The sequence below is a fragment of the Hyperolius riggenbachi genome, chromosome 5 (genome assembly GCF_040937935.1).
Source record: "Hyperolius riggenbachi isolate aHypRig1 chromosome 5, aHypRig1.pri, whole genome shotgun sequence".
Lineage (NCBI taxonomy): Eukaryota > Metazoa > Chordata > Amphibia > Anura > Hyperoliidae > Hyperolius > Hyperolius riggenbachi.
In genome coordinates this window covers 87,142,756-87,170,313 of record NC_090650.1, presented here as the reverse complement: position 1 = coordinate 87,170,313, position 27,558 = coordinate 87,142,756, and the positions used below count along the sequence as shown (strand labels likewise).

The following is a 27,558-nucleotide window of genomic DNA, read 5'->3' as shown; positions in this document are numbered from 1 at the left end:
CTGCAGTCCATCATGAATGCGGCAGCCAGAATGATAAACTCCTCCCATCTCTCCACCACGGCAGCTCCCCTCCGTGAATCCCTCCACTGGCTTCCTATCCAGTCCAGAATCAGATTCAAGATACTGTGCCTGACCTACAAATCTGTCCATGAAACCTGTCCAACTACATTTCTGATCTTACTCAAAGATACACACCTAGCCGCTCACTCCGCTCCTCCAATGAACTTGAGAACTGGGCAGACTTTGCAGTCGGCTACCGGTTCTACAGCAGGGATGGGCTGCACCTTAATGGGGAGGGTGCAGCTGCATTGGGGGAGAAGATGGCTAAACGGTTGGAGGAGATTTTAAACTAGGATCTGGGGGGAGGCGGGAGGATAAAGTCTCAATACATAGACAAGATGAGGTAAAAAGACAGTGGGAACCTATCATTATGGAGGGTGGAGAGGGGGGTGGGGACATTGTAAAGATTAAGGAGGTTGGTAAAAATTCAAGTAGCCAATTTCATGTAAACAAAATTGGTAAATGTGGTGGTAAAAATATAAAGTGCATGGTAACCAATGCTCGGAGCCTTGCAAATAAAATAGACGAACTAGAGTTCATTCTGAATGACAAAGGCTATGACATTGTGGGAATAACCGAGACATGGATGGATGAAAGCCATGACTGGATAGCTAATTTAAAAGGATACAATGTGTTTAGGAGGGATAGAACAGGGAAAAAAGGTGGAGGGGTTTGTCTCTTTGTTAAGAATTCTCTTACAGCTGTCCTCAACGATGAGATGGAGAAAGATTGCGAAGATGTGGAGTCCGTTTGGGTAAATATTCATGGTGGAAATAAAAGTTGCCAATTGCTTATTGGGGTATGCTACAGGCCACCTCTTATTAATGAAGCTGCAGAACTGCGATTACTACAGCAGATTGAAAAAGCTGCAGGTAAAAATGAGGTCATAATTATGGGCGACTTCAACTTTCCAGACATTGACTGGAGTATTGAGGCTACCCATTCTGGTAAAAGCAGCAGATTTCTGGCAGCACTACAGGACAATTACTTGACTCAAATGGTAACTGAACCAACTAGGGGGAATGCGTTACTGGATCTGATCATTTCTAATAGACCAGATAATGTATCAAATGTGCAGGTTCAAGAACATTTGGGAAATAGTGATCACAACATGATAACGTTTGAGCTGGTGACTGATAGGCCACGGGGCAGCGGGACCACTAAAACTATGAACTTTAGAAAAGCAAAGTTCACTCAAATTAGGCAGGCACTAAGTTTGGTGAACTGGGATAATGTACTACAAGGGGAAGACACTGAAGGGAAATGGCAAGCTTTTAAACTTATACTCAATCAATACTGTAGTATGTATATCCCATATGGAAACAAAATGTCTAGGAATAAAAAAAGGCCTCTATGGATGAATAGAAAGGTTAAAGATAAAATGAAGAGGAAAAAGAATGCCTATAAGGTCTTAAAACAGGAGGGGACAGAGGCTGCACTAAGCAATTATAAGGAGTGCAATAAAAATTGTAAAAAAGAAATTAGGCAGGCAAAGATTGAAGCTGAAAAACAAATCGCTAAGGATATCAAATCTAACCCAAAAAAGTTTTACAAGTACATTAACTCTAAAAAAAGAAAGGTTGACTGTATAGGACTCCTAAAGGATGAGGATGGGAACTCAATGGTGGATGACCAAGGTAAGGCAGAGTTATTAAATGCTTTCTTTGCTTCTGTCTTCACAAAAGAAACAGCACTGTTGCAAACTACAGAGGCGGAAGAGTCTCAATCTTCTAACTGTAATATTAAATACTTAACGCAGGAAGAAGTGAAGGCAAGACTAAATAAATTAAAAATAGACAAGGCACCTGGCCCGGATGGCATGCATCCTCGGGTCCTAAGGGAATTAAGTTCAGTTATAGATAAACCCCTTTATCTTATCTTTTGTGACTCTCTTGCAACTGGCAGAGTCCCAGTGGATTGGCGTACAGCCCACGTTTTCCCATTATTTAAGAAGGGCAAAAAATCTGATCCAGGAAATTATAGACCTGTAAGTTTAACATCAGTTGTATGCAAACTATTTGAGGGGTTACTAAGAGATACTATACATGACTTCATAGTAGAAAATAATCTTATTTCTCAGCATCAACATGGGTTTACTAAAGACAGGTCCTGTTTGACTAACATGCTCAGCTTTTATGAGGTAGTGAATGCTAATATGGATATTGGGAATGCTGTAGATGTGATATACTTGGATTTTGCAAAGGCCTTCGACACTGTTCCCCACAAAAGTCTGGTGCAAAAGTTGAGGATGCAAGGACTGGGGAAGAGTCTGTGTTCATGGATAGGGAACTGGCTAATGGACAGAAAACAAAGAGTTGTGGTCAATGGATCATACTCAAAATGGGAGACTGTTAGCAGTGGGGTCCCACAGGGGTCTGTTCTGGGTCCAGTGCTCTTCAATTTATTTATTAATGACCTAGTAGATGCAGTAGTGAGCAATGTTGCTATTTTTGCAGATGATACAAAATTGTGCAGAATCATTAACTCTCAGGAAGATAGTGTCATATTGCTACAGGATCTGGATAGGATGGCTATATGGGCACATACATGGCAGATGAAATTCAATGTTGACAAATGTAAGGTCATGCATTTTGGACGTACTAATGGTCTAGCACCATACAAAATAAATGGGATACAGTTGGGGACATCAAACTTGGAGAAGGACTTAGGAGTACTCATTGACAACAAGTTAAATAATCGTACTCAATGCCAAGCAGCTGCAGCTAAGGCTAACAAAATTTTGGGATGCATTAAAAGGGAAATAAAAACTCGAGATGCTAGCATAAAATTGCCCCTGTTTAACTCTCTAGTAAGGCCACATCTGGAATATGGAATTCAGTTCTGGGCACCACATTACAAAAAAGATATTGCAGTTTTAGAGCAGGTGCAGAGACGAGCAACAAAATTGATGCGTGGGATGGAAGGTCTCACTTATCGAGAAGGTTAGGTTAGATAAACTGGGTTTATTTAGTCTAGAGAAAAGACGCCTTAGAGGGGATCTAATTAACATGTATAAATACATCAGAGGGCAATATAATACCTTGGCGGATGAGCTTTTTGTCCCTAGGCCTTCTCAAAGGACTAGAGGACATGATCTGCGCATGGAGGAAAAATGTTTTAGCCATTTATTTAGGAAAGGGTTCTTTACAGTAAGAGTGATTAAGATGTGGAATGCATTGCCACAGGAAGTCGTTATGGCAAACTCTATACCTGCATTTAAAGGGGGCTTAGATGCTTTCCTTGCGTTGAAAGACATCCATGGCTACAATTACTAGGTAATGCCTAATGATGTTGATCCAGGGATTTTATCTGATTGCCATCTGGAGTCGGGAAGGAATTTTTCCCTTTAGGGGCTAATTGGACCATGCCTTGTAAGGGTTTTTTCGCCTTCCTCTGGATCAACAGGGATATGTGAGGGAGCAGGCTGGTGTTGTACTTTATACTGGTTGAACTCGATGGACGTATGTCTTTTTTCAACCAAAATAACTATGTAACTATGTAACTATGTAACTTCGCCTAACCGTCCCCTGCATCACCCAGTCCCATGCACGCCTCCAGGACTTCTCAAGAGCTGCTCCAACACTTTGGAACTCTCTACCCCCACCCATTAGGGAAGCCCCCTCCTTCAATATCTTCAAGAAAGCCCTCAAAACTCACCTTTTCTCTCTGGCCTACCACCCCTCACAATTGCTCTAAACCCACAACGGAACTCTGGTCCCTACCTTTGTGTCTCTACCTTTCCTTCTAGATTGTAAGCTTTTGGGCAGGGTCCTCCTCCTTTTGTGTCCTACCCGATCATGCACCTCCATTACTGTGAACCCATGCTATGCACTTGAGTGAACCTAACTTGCCTATCTCCATGCTCCCATCCAGTGACTGACTAAGCCTTACCTTATGTTCATACTGTGCTGTGTGATCTGGTTTTCTTGTATTCCTGTATTGTCATATTGCTGTATGTCACCCCTAAATATTGTCTGTAACCTAAATTAATGTTCAGCGCTGCGTAATATGTTGGCGCTTTATAAATACAATAATAATAATCAACAGAGACACTATAATGAGTGTATAAAGTTTAATAATGCAGTCATGGGGGGAAGTTTGAGATAGATTACTCAAGCAGAGACCAGTGCTGATTGTACCTTGTTTTCGATAATAATACAAGTATGTTGAGTACAAGCATGTTGAATCGTGGATCGGATACTCATTTTAGGTTATTTTAAGCATAAATAGGTTCAGTACAACAATAATAGTGATAAGCAGTTTATCCCAGGCAGAACTAAGTTATTATACAGTCTTTACAATGATACTATTTTCCTAAGGTACTCATGCGCATTCAAATGGCTTGAAATTAAACCGCTTGCTAGAGTAAATGTTTGTGGAATCCTAAAACTCTTTTAGCTCATAAAATATGAAGAAGTGTACATTACAAGTGAGGCTTATGTTCAGTACCCAATCCCATGAATCTTCATAGTGTACCCCCTTTAATGATGCCTACAGAGATCATCATCTATTGCAATCTGCCCATCCAGCTACACCCAGCTCAGCAGGAAATAGATGAGCCAGCAGGATTCTCCCAGCTTACACTTGGAAATTGCCAGTAGGGACAGGTCAGGCAGGTTTAACAGTACATGACAGAATCAATACAAAGTCATTGTGAGGCCTTGATGAAGACACTACAGCCCTTGACAGCTCTTTTCAAAGTATAATCATTAAGGCAGATCTGTCAAAAGGGCAATATAAATGCATTCATGGAACTATTGTAGTAGATGTACAGCCCGTGTGATACAACGCTCAGGATCCATGTATCGTCAGCCAGGACAGGATGATCTAGTCTGTGAATGATTACACAGTATAGATCCCTTATGTCATACATGTTTGGTGTGTTTACAAGGCTGTGCTGGGGCTGCTATTACTGGAGATCTCCCGGTTGGATTGTATAGGGAAATAGTGCTGGATCAGAGGGTGTTCAGTGACCAGCTCCTAATCAGTACAATTCCTCCCTGACAATTGTACGAGGTGTCAGGAGGAGATGACATATTGATCGTTTTACTAGATACGTGACATGGGGTCACTGTTGTGAATCCTAGAATTAAATCAGTAAATATTTATACTCTCAGTAAATCAATATACTCAACTTATGCCTAAATAACATTCTGAAAAAATTCATTCTGATAAAAGAATTATAAGAAATAAAAAATAATAATGCATTACACAAATGTATACACAATGCACACCTGAAGTGAGACAGATATAGCACCTGCCACATTTATTACCTTTTAATCAATGCACATTGCCTGGCTGTCCTGCTGATGATCTGTCACTAATACTCTTATGCTTCGTACACACTTGCGATAACTATCGTTTGCAAAGAACGATAGTTACCAGACGAACGATATTGGAAAGATTGGTATGCAACGATGGGATGCAGCGATCATCATACACATTTTAACGATAGTTCTCGCAGAAAAGAACGATCAGAAGGAAATGTTGCGTACATATTTACCACTGGTTACCCATTACCCAGAGGATCCAGTTCAATCTCCTGACTCTAACATACAAAGCCCTCCACGAGTTGTCTCCTCCATACATCTCCTCACTAATCTCAAGATATTGTCCCTCCCGCAACCTTTGCTCCTCCCAAGAAATTCTCCTGGCCTCTAAGCTGATCACCTCCTCTCATGCTCGCATCCAGGACTTCACACGAGCATCATCCCTTATCTGGAACTCTCTTCCACAGCCTGTACGTCATGCTCCAAACCTGGACATCTTCAAACGCACTCTTAAAACACACCTTTTCAGACAAGCTTATAACATTCTATAGCCCTTATTTACTTCTCTGTCACAATGTAATCAGAGGCAAAAAATCACTGCCTCATCCATCCTCCACCCCCTTACCTAGTGTGTCCCCCACAACCCACTAGATTGTAAGCTCGCAAGGGCAGGGTCATCCTCCTAATGTTTACTGTTCTTGTAACAATATTTGTGCTGCTTGGAACTCTGCTGTACATTTGTTAGTTGTATCTATGTTTCCCTTGTCGTCTTATTGTGCTTTGTAAAGCACTGTGGAATATGTTGGCGCTATATAAATAAATAAATAATAATAATAATATTTATATAAAATTAAAAAAAAAACCTACCAACATGGAGTTACAATAGATAAAAATATATGATAGTTAACTTGCAAACAAAGTTTATTTGAAATTTGTAATGTAACAATCTTTACGGGTCACACTACACAGGAAGTACAGAAGCTGGGCAGAATCCAACGCAGGCGCATTGGCCCTTGTAACGATCGTTCTCGGCCGGTGTCTGTACACACTATAGTTTTGTAACGATTGTCCGTAGATACGATCCGTCAGGTTGGATATTTCCATCTTCCCGATGTCGTTCTTTTGTCCGTGTTAATGATCGTTGGGTAAAGTTCTTTCCCCGATTGTCGGCGGAAAGATCGTTAATGAGGTGTTTCAAACGACCATAGTCGCCAGTGTGTACGCAGCATTAGTCATAGACCCTGGGATCAGATGTTTGACTGCATTTACCACATGCTTGTTTCAGGTGTGTGATGCACACACTACTGCTGCAGGAAAGATCAGCAGGATGCCTGGCAACTGGTATAAAAAAGTTAATGTGCGATCTGTACTCCAAACACAGTCCTGTTGTCATGGTTTTACTGTCAGTTTTGGATATTTTTAGCTGTCTGCAAGTTAACTAAAGTTTTATTACATAAATACACACTTGTGTAGCCCACATATTATGGCAATTTTATAAGAACAGTGCAATTTCTATTTAATTCTTTCTCTTGATCAAGTGAGATTTGCATACTAGAACAATTTATTGGTCCATCACTATTTCCCAATGGTTCAGCAACTCTCACTATGGTCTGTTAATTAGCTTTAGGCCACTTGTTTGGTTTGTGTAGAGCTCAATGTGTAATGCTGGGCATACACGGTACGTTCTGTTTCCGGCGCGGGCGCCCGGATCGATTCCCGCTCGTTTCCGCGGGCACTTCCTTATCTTCTGTCCGTTTCTTACCATTGTCCTGCCCGCGGTATCGAGCGGAGAATCAATCCGGCGGGTCATCGTACACGTCGGAAATGATCAATCGAGCCATTAGCGGCTCGATTACACGGTACAAAAATGTACTGTGTATTCTCAGCATATATAATTTCCGACATGCCCGATGACCCGCCGAGTCATTCATGTTGGCATTAATTCATTTACAATCATTTTCATAATGGATAATTCATAAAAATTTGTTAAAAATATCAGCCTGTGTAAAGGCTCATAGAAACACCTGACTAAGGTGGCCAATAATGACAGCCTCAGCCAATAGTCAGGCATGTGTACAGCCGCTGCCGACTCCAACCCGCGAGCGACCCACCCAGCGGATCAACGTACCTGCAACACCAGATCGCATTGTCTGCGCCGCTCCACCACATTGCGTCACGCACATGCCACCCTGTTGTGTGTGTCCCCCCCCCCGATGTGCAATCCACACGGTAACATGACTGTCCAAAGACGTTCCTATGCGTTGTGATGTAATGTGCCTGGGAACATCTAGTTGCACAGCGCACATGTTTTCCCAATGGGTTCTATTGTGTTGCAGCTGCCAAGATCAGCGATTTACCACACCACGATGTGCATTCCGTGTGTTGGGAACGTATGCACGAAATCGTGTTCCTGCAGGCATTCTGTAGTGTGAGGGAGCCCTAAAAGTACTCCATAAAACACAGCGTAAAATATCAGCAGTATATAAACATGGTAAAGTGTAAACAAAAAAAATAGTATTTGTAAACACTGAGAAGCACTTTGCACTACGTGAAGCACAGGAGTATTTATGAGAAGTGCTGGGGTGACTGGCTGTCTCTATAGCAACAGCCCTCTACTTGAAATTTGTATATTAGCTGCAGTCACACAGCTGAGCACATTCCCTCGGGAAGAGGAATACCTGCACTGGAAATTGTCAGCCATTAGTCTTCTACGACATCAGTAATTGTGGAAGTAACAAGGAATTGGAATTACCTCCAGAAAACGTGACAGTGACCAAAGCCAGGTCCTCTTCAGCATAGTGTATCCTCTCAGCCACGATCTTCAGGATATCTTGCACAGAGCTGGATACCTTCGTTCTGATGCTGACGTACGAGTGATCTGTTATGTAGACCCGGCAGAAAACTGCACAAAAAAGGCAGGGTGCAAGGGTGAGCATTCCACACTAAACTCAATAAAACTCCTCTGCTGTCAGCCTCCTGCTATGTATGGTAATAGAAGCGCAGAGCCAGACACTGAGCCTAACCACAGCACAATAACCATTCCTGCAGTAACTGGCTCTTCCCTGATGAGGATATACAGTAGATATATATTGCTCTGTACAGTTACCATGCAGTACACTTACTGAAAATCTGCTGCATGATGGATTCAACATAATAATGTCTAGCTATTTCCTTATAGCTTTCACATTTCCTTATATCTGCTGCATGATACATTTAAAGTAATAGAGGCTAGCTATTTCCTGATATCTGCTGCAAGATGTTTTCTAGGTAATAGAGTCAAGCTATTTCCTGCAACAGTAATCTGATCCATGTTAATGGCTTAAAGTGTAACTCTGCTGTAAATTACAACGTGAAAGAGGCAGAATGACAATATGATGGTTGAATGCCAAGCCCCCCCCCCCATTTTTTTTTCAGTAACACAGCAATGCCTGACTACTTAATTAAGCAGCTCTGGAATGCAACTGAATGAACTGTGGCTGGCACTGCACTTCTCTCTTCACCTCTCCTCTGTGATAGGCTGGCTCAGTGGCATGGCACATGTAGGAGCAGAGTACCCCTTATGGTGCCGATTCATGGTACAATATTTAGATTAGATAATTTTGTTTTATTATACCATTAGATCGAAAATAAAGATTACGCACAGGAGCTAGTTTCCTGTCAGTATAAGAATATGCAACGGCTCATACTGTACACTGGGGTAACATGTCTCAATCTCAAAAAGGGGTAAGGTGAATAATGCAGGTACATTGCATTTTTGAGTAGGGTTTTCTTTTAAGACATTATAGGCTCAGTTAAGGGTGAGTACATTCACAGATTACTGATGTTTTCAGGCTCTCTGACACACAAAGCAAAAGACCTGTGTAATTACTCATGTAAAAGCAGACACTGAGCATTCTAGATCCAGAGTAATGAAGCTAAGCCTGTGTACAAAATCGCTCCCCAGGAATTAATATGCATCCCTTGATGGTGAATTTTGCTTACTACTAACAGAGAAAGTCTCTTATAAGGGAATCTGCTCTGAAGAAATGGAGACTATTGTTAGTGATTTCCTTTTAAGACACTCAATCCTTAAATAATATATTGTTGGTCTTAACCTGCCACTTTGAGCCAATGGGAGTAATACATGCTAAGAAAGCTGAAGCAGAAGTGGAGCATCCACTCTCAACCAATTAGGTCTCCTCTGTTAGGCTGGTTTCACAGTGGGAAGTTACAGGCGCACGTTAGAGCAGCCTGTAACGCAGCCCACCGCACAGCACTACAAAGTCAATGAGGCTGTTCACACTGCCCACGTTGCGTTACACAGTAATGCTGCACGTTCGGGCAAAGTGCAGCGTACTGTGCGTTCTGAGCGGCTTAAGCCACATTAGACTGTTTGCACATGCTCAGTGGGGGACGAGAGGAGGCAGGGAGATGCTGCTACAGTAGCCGCGCACATGGCTACTTAATATGCACTGCACTGGCGGCTGCTGATTGGCCGGCGGGACCACGTGATGCGTAGTGTCTCGCCAGCCAATCAGCACCACTCTGGTAGACCTTATGCGGATAGAGCCGCCTAACGCGGCTCACTCTAACGTCCTTTCCCGCACCACCATGCGTTGCGTTAGGGGCACGTTATGCGACCTTAAAGTGACTCTGTAACAAAAATTACAACGTTTTTTCTACCATCCTACAAGTTCCTAAACCTATTCTAATCTGTTCTGGCTCACTGCAGCACTTTGTACTATCACGGTCTCTGTAATAAATCAATGTATCTTTCCCCTGTCAGACTTGTCGGCCTGTGCCTGGAAGGCTGCCAACTCTTCCGTGCTGGTCTGTTCCTCTATGCACACTCCAGTGTGTGTTTTATTTACATAAGCCAGCAGCTTCTCTGCTATCTTATCAGTGATAGAAGAAAGCTGGATAAAAATCCTCCTCTGTTAGGCTGTGAAAGTAGCTGGCTGACACATACTGAGGAATTACAAACACAGGCAGAGCTGTCTGCAGGAAGCCTGTAATGTTCAGTGCATGAGAGAAGAAGGGGACAGAAGGTAAACACACAAATGATCTTTTGAGATTCAAAAGGAAAGCTGTATACAGCCTGCTTGTGTATGGATGTATTTTCTCTGTGTGGACATATTGTACATCAATCTACTTCCTGTTTTGGTGGCCATTTTGTTTGTTTATAAACAAACTTTTTAAAACTGTTTTTGACTACTTTTAATGCAGCAGGGAGCGGCGAAATTGTGACAGAGGGTAATAGGAGATGTCCCCTAACACACTGGTATGTTTACTTTTGTGCGATTTTAACAATACAGATTCTCTTTAACGTCCCCTCTAACGCAACGTCCTGGTGTGAAACAGCCCTTAAATGAGAGGCTTCTGATTAGCTGTCCTAGGCAACTGCTCTACTTTAAAGCCTGGTACACACATCCTATTTTGATTGGTTAATGATTGTCCAATTTTACCACTTCTGTGTACTACAAGAGCTTACCTACACAATCTGTTCATAGTATTCAAAATCTGTTAAACTGCCCACTAACTATCCAATCTTTTTCATCCAATCTTACCATTTCTATGTAATATAAGGTAACTGCCTAAATGATCCATTCAGTACACTCACTCAGTTTACCTTTATACTACATAGATTTGTCAAGATTGGATGAAACAGATTGGATCATTAGTGACCACCCTAAGTCCCATACTATGTGGAGGTGGTCAAATTGGTCTGTGATTGGCCAAAATTGGATGTGTGTATGCTCCCTTAGCCCAGTTGTCTTTCCATCTTGATACATCTGAACTCTATTCAGAATTTTTGCTGTTACTAACGTTTGAAGGTGAAAGAAAAAATTAATAGGTATAAATATCATTTTTTTTTTAGATGCAATTCCCAGTCCAATGAGACTTTGTGGAATTCTCCTAGACCTTGTGGTCATACATAATACAGTACAGATTCCCCTCAGCCAGCTTCTGATGCCAGAAACTACTGGAAGTATTATAAGTGAGCTATAGGGATGATCAATGATATGCAAATATTTCCGAGTTTATGCAAAATGTATGTACTTTTTTTTAATGCAAATATATGCAGCTTGAAAATGGACCAATCAATTTAAACCCGGGTGGGACTTGATTGATCCATTTTCAAGCTGCATATATTTGCATACACATGTACGTACATTTGCATAAACTCGGAAATATTTGCATCTCATTGATCATCCCTACTGAGCAACCCTTATTTCCATACAAAGCAACTAAGAACTACAATATACACTGTACATATCTGTCCGCACATTCCATCTTCCTTCCATCTACCACAGTCCATTTATGACTGAAGATACATTGACTTCCTTTATTGTGGCTATTGATTATCACATTAGCAGCATTAGAGAGACCGTAGAGCCTTGAGCTACAATAACCCAGAATACTGTACTATCAATTGCCCTCGGAGTGCTTATCCTTAAAGTGATATTGCGTAAAGTGGATTTTTGTGCCACAATTACCCATTTAGGATTCTGTAATGTTCCCTCCAACCTTTATTTTATCAAGAGAGTCAGCGGCGTGTGAAATGATGTGCCTGTGCAGATGTGCAGGGGGAACGCTGTGCCTCATGTACTCCAGTGCAGCAAAACACAGTCTATAGATGAGCCTGCTCTGAGCCTGAGGTAAATGTATACTGGAATCACTGGGAATTATTTCATAGATAAAAAAAACTGGCGCAAGGGGAGCCTTTATCATCCAGATTCTTAAAAACTGACAGCTAAAATCTGATTGGCTACTGTCAACAAAAAACTAGGTTTTATTATGACGCTCCGGTGGTTATACCATTGTTCTCTATGCTGAGTACACAGGAATGGATGGTTGCACTTGCACATACAAGGTCAATGGGAATATTTAATGAAACAGGAGGGGCTGGAGCGTTTATGAACCCCGTCTAATGTCTACAGTAGCTATTATAATAGGAGGAGACGGCAGCACATGCTGGGTTATATATCGTCAGAGGCAGAGCTGTGAATGAGGCTGAGGTGAGATCTATGCATGGAGCAGGGCAGCAGGAATAGCCGCGGCACACCTGAGTAATGTCAGATTTCACCTGCTGTAATGGAATTGGCAGGGGGATCGTTACTCCGATAGGTCACTGCAGGTAAAGGCATTAGCAGAGGCTCTGCCTGGCGGTGCTCTGCTGCAGCCCTCTCTGTCCTTACTAATAACAGCACGCTAATTGCTTTTTATGATTTATAATCAATCTTGTGTTTAATGAGGAAACTCATACTGGACACTTCATTATTCAAAAGATGCAATCAAACGCCAGGGATAATTTGAGAGGGTCGTGTGAGCAGGTCTTTAAAAGGCAAACTCAAAAAAGTAAAGCACAGAACAGAACATTTGGGGGTGTATGCAATACGCTGCATTAAGCAGAATTATGTGCACAAAGTCTTACTGCAGGATGAGTAAAGCAGGATGCAAAACATTACATGCAATGCATTTACACACTGTACTCATTTTGCTCAACACAATTTATTGCATACACCCCTTGGTTACTGAGTAAAGTGACATTTTCCTGGTTGCTATGGCCGCTACCATCCCTATAGCTCTTTCCCATGTTAGATAATGGGGAGAGTATGTTCCTGGTTGCTATGGCCGCTGCCATCCCTATAGCTCTTTCCCATGTTAGATAATGGGGAGAGTATGTTCCTGGTTGCTATGGCCGCTGCCATCCCTATAGCTCTTTCCCATATTAGATAATGGGGAGAGTATGTTCCTGGTTGCTATGGCCGCTGCCATCCCTATAGCTCTTTCCCATGTTAGATAATGGGGAGAGTATGTTCCTGGTTGCTATGGCCGCTGCCATCCCTATAGCTCTTTCCCATGTTAGATAATGGGAAGATTATGTTCCTGGTTGCTATGGCCGCTGCCATCCCTATAGCTCTTTCCCATGTTAGATAATGGGGAGAGTATATTCCTGGTTGCTATGGCCGCTGCCATCCCTATAGCTCTTTCCCATGTTAGATAATGGGGAGAATAAGTTCCTGGATGCTATGGACCACTGCAATGCCTTTTTCTCTTTCCCATGTTAGATAATGGGGAGAATAAGTTCCTGGTTGCTATGGACCACTGCCATCCCTATTTCTCTGCTTTTTTTTCTCAGTTATGTGTGGTATTCAATTTGCATACACACTCATTGGCTGAATCCTTACAGAGGGCCAGTGCACACCAAAAACCTCTAGCAGATCCGCAAAACCCTAGAGGTTTTTGAAGCAGATTTTCAGAGCGATTATAGGCATGTTTAGAGAGATTTTCTAAACAATCCTAGCGTTTTTGGAGCATTTTGGTGAAGCAGATTTCATATATTGTTACTGTAAAGCTGTTACTGAACAGCTACTGTAACAAACACGCCTGGAAAACCGCTCTGATCTAGCGTTTTTCAGAGCGGTTTGAGACAGAAACGCATCTGCAAACCGTAAACATGCTGCAGGAGCCACGTTTGTGGTTTAATAAAAAAAAAACTAAAACCACTGGTGTGCACCATCCCATTGAGATACATTAGCCAAGCGTTTTCACAGGCGGCAGCAGTTTTGAAAATGCTACCAAAAACGCTTGGTGTGCACCAGCCCAAACACTGGATATGCAGTCACTATGTCTGTCTCTGGTCTGCGAATGTAGCTACACTATACGAAAAATAAAAAATTCACTGCTTTTGTTTTTTTTTGTAATGGTTGTGTGATTTTTCTGTCAGCACATTCAACTATGTAAATAATTATTTTTTTCATATATATTATTTCATTCCTTCAGATCTAGGAGGTCTTATTTTTGTTTTTCCTTTATTTTTTTGAGCAGTGTATATATGTATATTTTCACATATGTGACTCTTGTAGGAGAATCGTTTCTCAGCATACGCAACATATTATTCTGTGCTAATGGTGACTATTATTGGTCATCTGAGATTGAAGGATAAATATGGATGATCAATTCTGAATAAAACTTACATAAAGGCTTATGATAAAAATTTCCAACAGAAAATGAAATGATTTATATTAAAATGCCAAAACCTGTTCAATGAGTATAAAGGAACTTTGACATGCAGAGGCAGATATTAGTGATTTCTAGTGCAGCGTTCTGATGAAATGCTAAGCAATGTACCAGCTAAAATATGAAGAAGACTCACGGAAAAGTCTCTGCTCCCCCCCCCAGCCTGAAGCGGTTCATACTCACTTTCCTCTATTTCATTAACATTTCCTCTGTGCTGCAGCCAGTTCTCCTTCAGACTGAATTGGTGGAAGAGGGCTCTGTTCTGTAGGCACAAGATAGAGAACAATAGAGTCAATGAGGTTCTGAAATGTTCCCAGTAGATATCATCCAAGAGCAGAAGAGGAAGCAGGCCCAGCGAGCATGAACTACGTGAAGCCCTGCACTGCTCATGTCCTCAGTTCACAGAAAGCTGATAGAAAGTGTGAGAATGTAAAAAGCTTTCGCCAATCTAAAATATGAATGACATGAGATCTCAGGACATTGTATTCTGCTACAGGAATAGACAAGGGCTGACGTTGTGAAAAGACAATGTAAAAAAAAAGTCAGGTCTGTACACACAGGCAAAACTTTTACGGGTCCCACATCAATGTTCACACTTCTTTCCCTGTCTTTGGTGGCCTCCACAGACTGATTTGCTAAGGTCATATACCAACTGTGGCTATCAAAATCCCCACCACCCATTTTAGGTGTAAACCCCAACACCTGATATGGAGGATGTGCTTCTGTACTGGAGGAAGGGTAAGTAGCTGTGTGGCCACAACACCTGATCTGGAAAATGGACTCCTGTATTGGAGGGAGGATAAGTAATTGGGTGGTCAAGGAAGAAGAGCTGAAGTAATGTTTGTCATAATCTTTGTACTGTATAGTGGAACTTCATTTTAATACAAAATATGTTATAATAAAAAGTGATGCGTATATTAAGAAATGTGTCCCTGGGTATTTATATTCCAAAAGGAACATTTTCAACTGAGACTGAAAGAGTGTTTTTGATATACTTAAACCAGCGTTCATACTGGATTTGACCTATCACAGGTGAAAAAAAATCTGCATGAGTTAATATACCAACTCAACATGACCCACTAGTAAAGGGCTTCTTCAGACCCATTACTAGTCCTCTAAATGGTCTGATTGCTAAGCCTTTAAAGGGACACTTAAGCCAGGAATAAAAAAATCAGTTTTTCTTGCCAAGGGGCTTCTATAAGCCCCCTGCAGATGTCCCGTGCCTTCGCAGTCACTCACGAAGTCTCCGGTCCCCTGCCGCCAGCTAGTTTCGTTTTCGCTGTCAGGCCCCGACAGAGAGTTGGTGGGCTTTCTGCACAGGCCTGGCCGCGCATATCCTTTTTCATGTTCCCATCCTCAATAGCATCCTGCACAGGCGCAGAATGCTGTTGCTGACGGAAACGTGAAGAAAAATACGCAACGCCTTTCAGCAAAAACTAAACTAGCTGGCGGCGGGGGACCGGAGGCTCCATGAGTGACTGCGAGGGCACGGGACGGCTGGAGGGGACTGGTAGAAGCTCCAGGAAAGTAAAACTGATTTTTTTATTCCTGGCTTAAGTGTCCCTTTAAGCACAGCTCTCCAGGGGAATGAGCACTGTATATAGGCTGCTGTACTCCTCTTGGGATCCCACTATTTTCTGTAGAGCGCATCAACAGTGTGTGCTGTAGGGAAGGGACAACAACCAATCTAGAGGGGGGGTCTGTGGCCACCCTGGGAAGTGTAGATTACTGAAACCCTAATGCGTCCACATAAAGGTCCACTTGGTTTATTACCAAATCAACCATTTCTAACTACAGTATTTTATCCAGGTAAAAATGTGGGTTTTAAGGTTACAAAGAAATGGGTTTATATTTAATTATACTCTGTATTACATAAAGTACTGCATAGTATGATGAATGAATACAATACAATGAATGACTTTGGCATTGCTCTTCCCCAGTACCGAGCTTCCTTGCCAGATTGTGATGCTAATCTCAGAGGAAGGATGCTGAGGCAGGCTTCCTCTCACTCTGTTTATTGTCCTGTCATGTGAACAGCTGTGTAGCGGTGTGAAATCTACAGCTCTGGCTCTGTAATAAAGGACTGTACATCATGCTCCGCCATCTATACAGCAGTCTCTATCAGTATGATGATGTTAGTGTAGAGCCTGAGGAATAGGGGCAACACCATTTCCTACAGCATACACCGCCTATCACATTTAAAAAGCATACATTTAGAAAAGTGACACAATACCTTTCTATGAGGTGAGTATTCATCAACAGTACTGCAAACAGAAGATAAAAAAATCAATATCCACTTGTTCAACAATAAACACATAAAATCCAAAACATCACAATCACTGGAACATTCTGTGTGCAGTAGACATGGGTTTATTATGTGTATATATAGGCATGTTTTGCTAGCAAGTTTGACTTATTCTTTCCATGGCTGTAACCGTAGCAGCCACTATGAAGCCCAGAGGCAGGTGGGCCCAGTCTGTGCCTAGCTGGCTCATTGCCCTATATTTTGTTTTTTCTGGACACTTGCACAAAAGAGAGGCTGTGCAGTGAACAGGAAGATCAGTGGGTAGTCACAGATGCAGAGCCTGGAGGGAAGATGAGCTGCATAAGGCAGTTTGCCTCACGAATACAATGACTGAATAGGATGATGTACCATATTTGAAAAACACACCACTCAACACAACTTCCCTGCAGGGTCTGCATCTGTGAGTCCTGCCATAGTGAGGGGGAAGGAAGCCTAGGATGAGGGCAGGATTACGATACATCTCTATGTTTACATGTTGTATGCATGAAGGGTAGCTGTACATCACTGTACATCACTACATATACTCATAGATGGGAGGGATGGTTCTAAACAGGTGGTTCCATTAACATTTTTAGGGGCTCACAATTTCTAGTGAAACCTTGGAGTATTTAAATAACAACTGTAATCTGTAAAATGTAATCTGAATTCCAGTTTCTATGCCATACAGCTGTCAGCACAAACATCTGAAAATATCACAAAGCTGTAAATGTCCACAGATTTGCACAGGATTCCCACTTTCATTCCAGAGTTGTGATGAGCAAAAAAATTATTCTAGCGGCTATTTATCCCCAACGAGGAAGCAGAAGTTGGCATTTGCAAATCAAATTTTCTAACAGCTGCTTCAGTTAACCTACAGCTTTGGTGACCATTTTGTTATTTGCTAGCCTCAATACCCACCTCCTGGGTACATATATAGCAAATAAGGAGGAATTTTCATTCCCCAAGATACAGTTTTCATTACAAAGAGATTGCTTTTACAGGTGAATGGGGTGTTTAAGGACCATCTAAAATCAGAAAATTCCTCTGTTCTTAAAGATTATTCACTACACGATAACCTTTAGGGGGAAACAAATCTTCACTACAATGTATGTAAATCCTAAAAACCCTTGAAGATTTACCTTGGTATTACATTACTGGGAGCACTGGAAGTGTTAAAGCGGATACTACTGGGAGCACTGGAAGTGTTAAAGCGGATTCTAAATAATAATAATGTATTTTAAGTTCTGGTCTATCATCACCTTTGATAACACCTTAAAGCAGACCTGAACTCAGAACTTCCTCCCTGCTGTTAAAGATAAGCAACAGCATAAACACATTTAAAGAAAAACATTTCTTTGTTACAGTTTACAGAACTCATGCAATAAATCTGCTGTGTGTCTACTTTCTGGTTTCATGAAAGCAAAGAAAGGGTTAACATCCAGTGTTCACATATTAATTGTGTCTACCAAATTTTGGTGCTGACACAACTGAGAGCTCAAATTACACTTGTGATTACTTACAGATGACGGGGGCTCTTATCTTTAAAAACACACAGGGTGCATTTCTCTCTGTTTTACTTGTGTCCTGTGCAAGAGTTCAGGTCCACTTTAAGCCTTAAGGTGGCCACACACCATACATTTTTTTTAAATATCTGTTCAATTCAAGAATAGCAATACATTTTTTCTGACTGATTGTAACAATTCAAAAATCTGACCAATGTACCACACACCTATGTTCAATGTTTCCCCAATCATGAATACAATAATTGAATGCTCAGAAAAAAATTGATTGGAACTGTACATCAAGTAATTGACAATCCATCACACACTGTACAATTCTTGATAAAGTTGGTCTGAAATTTCCAACATGTCCAATCTCCAAGAATCGAGAAAACAAATCGGATTTATTGATCGTAAACAAAGAAAAGCTCATGATTTTTCTGGACATCTGATCGTAATTATCGAATTGGTGAAGAATTGGATCTTTTAATTGTATGGTGTGTGGCCACCTTCAGTGTTGTGTGTACAGGCAGAGAGTGGAGGCACTCTGATTCACAACAACTGATATAAGCAAATTGGAACCTTTGATCAAGCTAAACAAACACAGAGCACAGTGCAGTGAGTTTCTTTAGCAACTATATGTGGAATAAAGACTTTTCATTGTGTGCTGTGCAGGAGGTTGGTTCCGCTTTAAAGATACTGTATATGTGGAAATGAAAGATGATGCTGCTATAAAGGACACCTGGGAACCCGGAGCCCTTATGTTTGTGTACAAAGCCTGATGTATACATGATCTCTTCATTTCATTATGATATATGATTATTGGCTGCCCTGTAAAATAATCTTGGAAATGTACACATAAATAATTACAATAACACTCACTGACGACGATGGATCCGCAGTACTTTTTGGAATTCCTTCAATTCTTTCTCCAGCATGGGATATTCATAAACATCATCCAGCACATACCGATAGAGGGTCTGAAAAATGCCCAAGAGAAATATCATGCCTCATTTATTACAGTCTGCATTCCTCATCAGCAGCACCCGAGTAGAATCAAAGTGCAGAATGTGTTGTTGAAATATTGTGTGATGAAATGCCAGTCTGGATCTTCCCAGTCTCACATCCCCACAACAAGCTGTGCGATGTTAGCACGCAATCCTCCTACTGCTCTCCAACAAGCCGCCATGCCTCTCATGCCACTGATAGGATGAGATGAATGATAGCTTACCATAACATTATTTTTCTTAAGATCTTATTATTTTAGCCACAATTAAATTGACTATAGACATGCCCTACTTATAAAGTATAGTATGTGTCTCAGCAAGTAGCATGTTAGTCGAAATCCGTGTATTGTAGAAGGGACTTAACCTCCTTGCCGGTCTAAAAAATCCGGCAAGGAGGCAGCGCTGCACTTTTTTTTCATTTTTTTTTTTTTAAATCATGTAGCGAGCCCAGGGCTCGCTACATGATAGCCGCTGAGCGGTGGCATCCCCCCACCCACTCCTATCGCCTTCGGCGATCAGAGTATGCAGGGAATCCCGTTGAGAACGGGATTTCCTGCAGGGCTTCCGGGCGGGATGACGTCACCGACGTCATGGACGTCGTGACGTCAGAGGGAATCCCGATCCGCCCCTTAGCGCTGCCTGGCACTGATTGGCCAGGCTGCGCAGGGGTCTGGGGCGGGGGGGGGGAATCGTCGCGGCGAATCGGCGGCGATCGCGTACTACACGCAGCTAGCAAAGTGCTAGCTGCGTGTAGGAAAAAAAAAATTATGCAAATCGGCCCAGCGGGATAACCGGCAAGGAGGTTAAAGGACACACGAGGTGAAAATAAATTTATGAGATAAACAATTGTATCTATCTTCCTTCTCCTAAAAATGACTTTTTTAGATATCTAACAGTTTTATTTTATTTTTAAATCTACGTTTTAAGTTTTTACTGTTTCATTGTCTATGTTCATTGACACATGCATTACAGTATGCCACAGCTAAAATCCATGAATTATTGATGCTTTTTATCTTTTTCCTGCTCTCAGAAGCCATTTTCTGCCAAGAAAGTGTTTTATGGCTGCAATTCCTTATCAGGGAGGGTCTGACCCGGTCCTGACCCAGACAAAAACTGTCACTTGCATACCTGATTTTTAGCTCTTTCAGGCAGAGACAAAAAAAAAAAGGAACACAGCATAGTTATTTGTGTGCTAGGCACTGTACATACACGTGTCTATCTCATTATGTCACGTCACCTCGTGTGTCCTTTAAAGAGTAACTGTTAGGCACAAAATCCAAACTCCATTCTCTATTTCTATGTGGTAAATAAGTAAAAATGAAGCTAAACAGGCAATCCAAAGGTGCACAATCAATCTTTTATTTTCCAGCAGAATAATCAGTCCTCATGTCCCCTGCTCTTACTTTGTACATTAGCCACAAAAGATAAGTTGCAGTGCATGCTGGGGGGGTGGGGGGTGGAGGGAGGGGTGTTTATCCTTTTCTTCCCTTCTCCACAGACACAGCTAGTTCAGCCTGGCTACTCCAGAACCATACTCCTATTCCCAACACTAACCTCAAAGCACATCTGAAATGAGAAGGATATGGAGGATGACATATTTATTTATTTCAAACAATACCAATTGCCTGGTGTCCTGCTGATCTTTCATCCATTAGACATAGTGTCTGAATCCCACACCTGAAACAAGCATGCTGCAAATCCAGTTAGACTTCAGTCAAACATCTGATTTGCATGCTTGTTCTGGGTCTATGGCGAAAAGTATTACAGGCAGGGGATCAGCAGGACAGCCCAGCAATCTGCATTGTTTAAAAGAAAAGAAATATGGTAGCATCCATATCCCGTTCAGTTCTGGTGTGCAATAAATATTGTATCCATCACAATGGCTAAATCCAGTGAATGTGGATGAGTAGCATAGGAGCAAGCTATAGCTCTGCTCATACACCTATTGGAGAATGATTAGATATTATAACAACCAGAAGCACATTATCCCACAGACTGACAGGCTTACCTTCAGGAAGAGCTTGGAATGTTCATCATCGTGTAGCCAGTCTTTGTACAGAGACGTCCACTGGGATGCGAGAAGCAAGACCTTCCTCTTTGTGCCCAGGGCCTCTGGGCTGTCTGCCTTGCCGTCGTATTTCTTGGCACAATAGGTAATTTCAGGTCAAGGCACAACAAGAAAACATTTTGTGTTTTGTAAGAGCGAGCAATCCTAGAGTCATAGAAACCCGTGCTGCAAATACAGAGCTAATTAAGAGAGCCTCCTCTGCTATGCTATCTTTTCTTGGGCTGCACAGAGGTTTGTTATTAAGGACCTGCAAAACAAGACTAGTCTGCAAATTGCTGCCACTCATACACAGGCATACACAACATGAAGACAGCATTCTATCTGTTCTGCATTTTCTTCTTTACATTAGTTCTGCAGTCATTTGTCAATGTCACCTTTTGTGACCCTGGAATGATATAATAAAACCATGACTATATTAAACACAGCATTTATACCAAAGCCTTTGCTAAATTACACTGCTTCACCATCTAAAGATATTACCATATAAATACCCAATAGGAAAAAGAAGAGAAATATAATGTGCGCTGTACCTTCATACACATCGCTTCATTTAATCAGCACCGCGAGTAAACGCAAACAATGAAACAGGAAGATCTAACAGGAGCCTGAGGTGAGTAACATAAGAAGGCTGCCATATTTATTTCCCTTTAAACAATACTAGTTGCCTGCCAGTCCTGCTAATCTTTAGTGATGGTCATGTCTAGAACTCATGGAGCAGCATGAGATTTGTATGATCAGCTGACAGATTTCCAAAGCTCTGATAGCAAATTAGACTTACATACCTATCACCTGACCAAACTGATCACATGCTTCTCCATGCATTCTCCTAGACATGACCATCACTACTGATCTTTCCTTTCAGTACGGTTTGAATGACACACCTGAAAAAAGCATGCAGATAATCTTGTCATCTGATCTGCATGCTTATTTAGGGCCTATGGCTAAAGCCCAATCTACACGATACGATTCTTTGTGCGATTCGATTACGATTCTATTTACGATCCGATTAAATCTGACATGTCCGATCGGGATTCGATTCAATTGGATTTGCAATTGCAAAACAATGGCAAATCAAACTGAATCAAATTGAATCCCAATCGGACATGTACTATTTAATCGGAATGTAAATAGGATTGTAATCGAATCGCACAAAGAATCGTATCGTGTAGATTGGGCTTAAGGGTATTAGAGGCAAAGGCTCAGCAGGACAGCCAGGCAATTTGCATTGTTTAACCTACCTGGCATTTTGATTATTTTTTCACACGCTTTTTAGACCCTAAAAACAAGATAAAAAAAAAACCATACCATAAGACAGTGATGGCTAACCTTGGCACTCCAGCTATGGTGGAACTACAAGTCCCATGAGGCATTGCAATACTCTGACAGCTCTAAGCATAACTCGGAGAGGCAGATGCATGATGGGATTTGTAGTTTTGTCACAGCTGGAGTGCCAAGGTTAGCCATCACTGCCATAAGAGATCTGCAGCAGCTCCTGCATATAACTCGCTTAGGCATGGGATTACCGTTTTGATCTGAGGATTTTTGTCCCGAGACTGACTCAGGATTACCGCTAAAAAGGTTAAAAGGAATTAAATATGTCAGCCTACATATGTCTCACACCATGGGTTCCCTTTAAAGCCAATGGGAACCTAAAACAAACAGATACTTACCTAAGGAGAGGGAAGGCTCTGGGTCCTATAGAGCCATCCCACTCCTGGTCCCTTCCTTCTAGCGATGTCACCCCATTTGAATCCCAGCTTCGGAAGGCTTGGGAAGTCTTCAGGAGCCAAGTGCTCCTGAAGGCAGGTGGCTCTGTGCTGCACATACGAGAGAGCGCAGGCACAGTACCGAGCTGGCTGAGTACTCCTCAAGACTCCCAAAGCCTCTTGCGGCAGCAGCGAGCAGTATTTAACCAATCGGTCGAATACTGCTACCGGGAGAGCCAGCGATGGAGCGAGAAGACCGTGAGAGGAGCAGGAAGGCTCTATAGGACTCAGAGCCTTCCCTTTCCTTAGGTAAGTATCTGTTAGTTGTATTTTTGTAGGTTCCCATTAACTTAAAAAAAAAACTCTCCTGAAACAGGACTCAAAGGGTAATGAAAATAATTTTAGTACTAGTCAGATTTTTATTGCTGTTTGTGTCCCAGCTGAGGAGTCTCCATCAGGTTTTGTTGTAGTGTCCAACTATCTCTTTTCCTCAGTTTTTTTTTTCGTGTCCTATTAGAATAGAGTGCCTTGGATTACATGGTGATGTACTGTGATCTACAGTGGACTGGCTCATAGGGAGTATGCCAAGGGATCACCACGTGAATTCCGTAGTTCATTGACCATGTGGCAGAATGCACTGACAGGGTCATATGCATAGGCTCGCCCCGTTCATTGAGGTACTTCCTGATGAACAGGAAGTACATCACTGGGATTCCAATCAGTCCCTGTATACACGCCATGTCGGATTTTGTCATTTACACTTACTGCATCACAATAGACTTGCACTACTGCATAGTCCATGGGGTAGGCAAGGATCGCGCGGTAATGCACGAATGACTTTGCGGCGGGTATGCAGCGAATTAACAAAATCCGGCGTGCCGCGTAGGTATAAAAGTCTCCATAGAACGCGGTAGGAGTAAAAGGGGCCTAAGAAGCTCATAATTTTAAGCTGAAGCAAGTACATTTTATGCACATATATGCTGCTTAGAATTGATGACACTCAGTAGCTGATTTTGATTGGTCCAGTTCCAGCTCCTTGCCAGCAAAATGTGCATTAGGTAACACAAGTTGCGCAACATGCGATCCGTACCTTGTGTAAGTGTTGATAAAATTGCTGTGCCCTACTTGCGCACAGAAACTTAACCAATATTTATCAACCCCATAATCACATGGACAGAGGAGTGTGGCCTACACCATTATGGCACAAGCCTGTCTTATGACTGTGCCTAAGTATAGCCAGGATTGCTCTAACTACATACTGGCAATAGCCACTGCTATATGGCAAGCACATCTGTGAGATTCCTCCACAGCACATTCCATATTTGTATATATGAATATTCAAATCTATTTTTTCCTACTTATTAATAGAAGTCTATCCTCCACTGCATAGAACAGAACTGGTCTACTGATTAATCGCAATATCTCATGTCCATAAAATATTTAAAGGACCACTGTCACAAAAATAGTGACATTAAGGCCTCTTTCACAGTGGGACATTAAAGAGACACTGAAGCGAGACTAAATCTCGCTTCAGCTCTCATATATAGCAGGGGCACGTGTGCCCCTGCTAAAACGCCGCTATCCCGCGGCTAAACGGGGGTCCCTTCACCCCCAACACACCCCCCGCAAAAGTTGGTCGCTAGGTTGGTCGTAGAATTTCCCTTCCTGGAGGCAGGGCTAACAGCTGCAGCCCTGCCTCCAGTCGCGTCTATCAGACGCGCATCGCCGCCTCTCCCCCGCCCCTCTCAGTGAAGGAAGACTGAGAGGGGCGGGGGAGAGGCGGAGATACGCGTCTGACAGACGCGCGTGGGGCAGGGCTGAGGCGGCTAGCCCTGCCCCAATGCGGAAGCGCTCCCCCGCATTATGGAGGGGATTTGGGGGGACAGGGACCACCGTTAAGCCGCTGGATAGCGGCGGTTTAGGACAAGTGCCCCTGCTATATATGAGGTCTGAAGCGAGATCTATTCTCGCTTCAGACTCTCTTTAAAGTTGCACGTTATAAAAAATGATAACGCAGACTAACGCACAGCAATACAAAGTCTGTGCGACATTCAAAGAGCACACCTTGCTGCGTTATGTGTTGCACATGCTCAGGTTTTTTTTTTTAAATGTAACGCATGCTCCGTTTTCATTCCATCAGTATGCAACGAAAATGGCGCAGCAAGAGACACTTAACGCAGTGCAAAATAACATCCAATTTCATAACCTACATGCGCTGAGCTAGGGGCACGTTGTGCGACTTTAACGTTGCATCAAACGCAACGTCCCACTGTGAAAGAAGCCTTAAAGTACATCTAAACATATACAAAAAAGAAGTACATTTTCCCGGAGTAAAATGAGACATAAATTACTTTTCTCCTATGTTGCTGTCACTTACAGTAGGTAATAGAAATCTGACAGAACCAACAGGTTTTAGACCAGCTCAACTGCTCTTGGGGGATTCTCAGGGTTTTCATTATTTTCAAAATTACTTAGTAAATGGCAGTTGCTCCATCCAACTGCCAAAAAAGTGTACAGTAAGCAGGGAGGCTGGGTCTACATGAAAAGGGCGCCGGTAAAAAAGGGCGCCTGGTGGAGCCCATTTATACCAACTTCGGCTACAAAAAAGGCGCCTGGTGTAGCCCATATAAACTTCGGCTTCAAAAAAAGACGCTTGGTGTAGCACATATAAAAACTTCGGCTACAAAAAAACTCCGGGCCGTGTTAATTACTATTCCCCCTCCAGGCCGCCATGGATAGTGGAGGAATGAAATAATTAGGCTTCCAGCGCTTGTAGCCCATATAAAAACTTAGGCTAGAAAAAAAGGCAATAATATGGGCTACAAAGGGGTACCTTACTGTAGCCGAAAACCTTTAAGCCGAAAAAAATACGGGCTACAAAGGGGAGCCCGCTTGTAGCCGAAAAAATATGGGCTACAAAGGGGAGCCCACTTGTAGCCTATATCAAAACTCGGGTGCCCTTTTCTACACCTTGTAGCCCATATTTCCAGAAATAACATTGATGTCTATGGCGGCGCCCTTTTCATACAGGCAGCTCGGGCGCCCTTTTCAACCGATCCCGGGAGGCTGGCCAGCATCTTTGTATGTATCTTTTTCAGGGAGTGTCTTTATAAAGAATAAAGGCCATGCTGAGAATCCCCTGTGGAGAGATGGACTAGCCCAAAACCTGGCGGTAATGTCAGATTTCTACTACTTGCTGTAAGTGACATGAACATAGGAGAGAGGTAATTTATGGCTCATTTTACTCTGCAAGAAATGTACTTCTTATTTATATGTGTTTACATTTATTTTACACTTTTTCACAATAGTGGTCCTTTAAGACTAAAAATAAACAATAATGAGAGGCGGCATGTAAAGCATCATTCACCATCCCAGATGAGTGCAGGATGTGGTATATATCCACTCTGCGGGCTGCGAGAGTAAATGGTAGAACCATCCCTGCTCCCTCCTCTCCATGGAAGAGACTGATCTCATTTCAAGGCATGTTACGTGGCTGTCCTGAGACATGATAGTGCCGGAACAGACATGTTTTAATTGCTGATATTTAACTGTCTTCAGGTAACATGATTTTCCGAGAGCTGTTTGCAGTGCTGCGTTTGATCTGGTAATATGCGTATTGCTGGGATTAGCGTTTTCTCTGCCCTGCAGCACTCCACCTCTCAGAAGTCACTACATGAACATGGCATGTGGGCGAACACTGGAATGCACTAAAACCCTCCAAGCAGAAAGAGGAAAACAATTAATCATCGACCTGTCATAAAGGGAGATGTGTGGAGTTCCATGCGTGCTCTTCATCGCTGGCCATCTCACCCCCCCCCCCCCCCTCCTCCTCAGTAGATCATCATGATCAAGGTGCGCTCAGTGGTATGCATGGAATAGCACAGCTTTCACACCTCATGGTGAGGCCGCAGTCTCAGGCATGTCCTGATTCTGAAAGCATCTCTGCAATGTGGCTCGGGAGGATGGAGAAATGACAGTACAGCCTGATGCACACTAATGCTCCTCACATGATGGAGAAATGACAGTACAGCCTGATGCACACTAATGCTCCTTTATATGATGCTTTTTCCTCTGACCTTCAGGCTGCAGTGCAGGAAAGATCAGTTCCAGGCAGTGGAGGAGATGCCCACTCAATATATACCTAACCTGAAGCCACTAATGTATAGCAGAAAGCAGAGCTTACTGTCATTCTTTACAACCCCCAATGCACAAAGCAGCATACAAAACTGTCCTCTAAAGGCTCATCCCCACTATGCAATTTTTCCGACCAATTTTTTTTTCAGCAATATCATGCAACATTGTTTAACTAAAGTTCGTTTACCGATTTTCAATGACGGCTGAGTACACGCGATAATCGTTCGCTTTTAACGATTGTCGCGGCAGATCCAATCATGGACAATCGTTCCGATCCCCATTGACCCCCGTGCTAATTAACACGATTTTTCCACATCGCGTTTGCGCCCCGTCGTTTGTTCAAATGGTCCGCAATTGAGGAAAATGATTAGGGAACAATCGTTTGCCGCCATGTATCCCCCGATCCATGTTCTGCTGTCTTTGTGGTGGGTATTCAGCTTAAGGGCTCCTACATATGGTCAGATTCCCGTAAGGCTGATTGGCCAATCAATCACTCCAAATAATTTTCACATCAGTAATTGATTGGG

At 42.4% G+C, this 27,558-nt stretch overlaps 1 protein-coding gene across 2 annotated transcripts in view; it reads right to left on the bottom strand.

Annotated features, from left to right (window-relative positions):
• The window catches only part of RAPGEF5 (Rap guanine nucleotide exchange factor 5), a 430,024-nt gene that overhangs the window by 35,442 nt on the left and 367,024 nt on the right, over nucleotides 1–27,558 (bottom strand). For both annotated transcript variants that reach the window (XM_068235962.1, XM_068235963.1), the window contains 5 exons: nucleotides 21,132–21,276; nucleotides 18,999–19,096; nucleotides 16,567–16,597; nucleotides 14,517–14,595; nucleotides 8,083–8,232 (listed from right to left, as the gene is read on the bottom strand). In XM_068235962.1, the coding sequence (XP_068092063.1) occupies nucleotides 8,083–8,232; nucleotides 14,517–14,595; nucleotides 16,567–16,597; nucleotides 18,999–19,096; nucleotides 21,132–21,276 (503 nt within the window). The remainder of the gene's footprint in view (nucleotides 1–8,082; nucleotides 8,233–14,516; nucleotides 14,596–16,566; nucleotides 16,598–18,998; nucleotides 19,097–21,131; nucleotides 21,277–27,558) is intronic.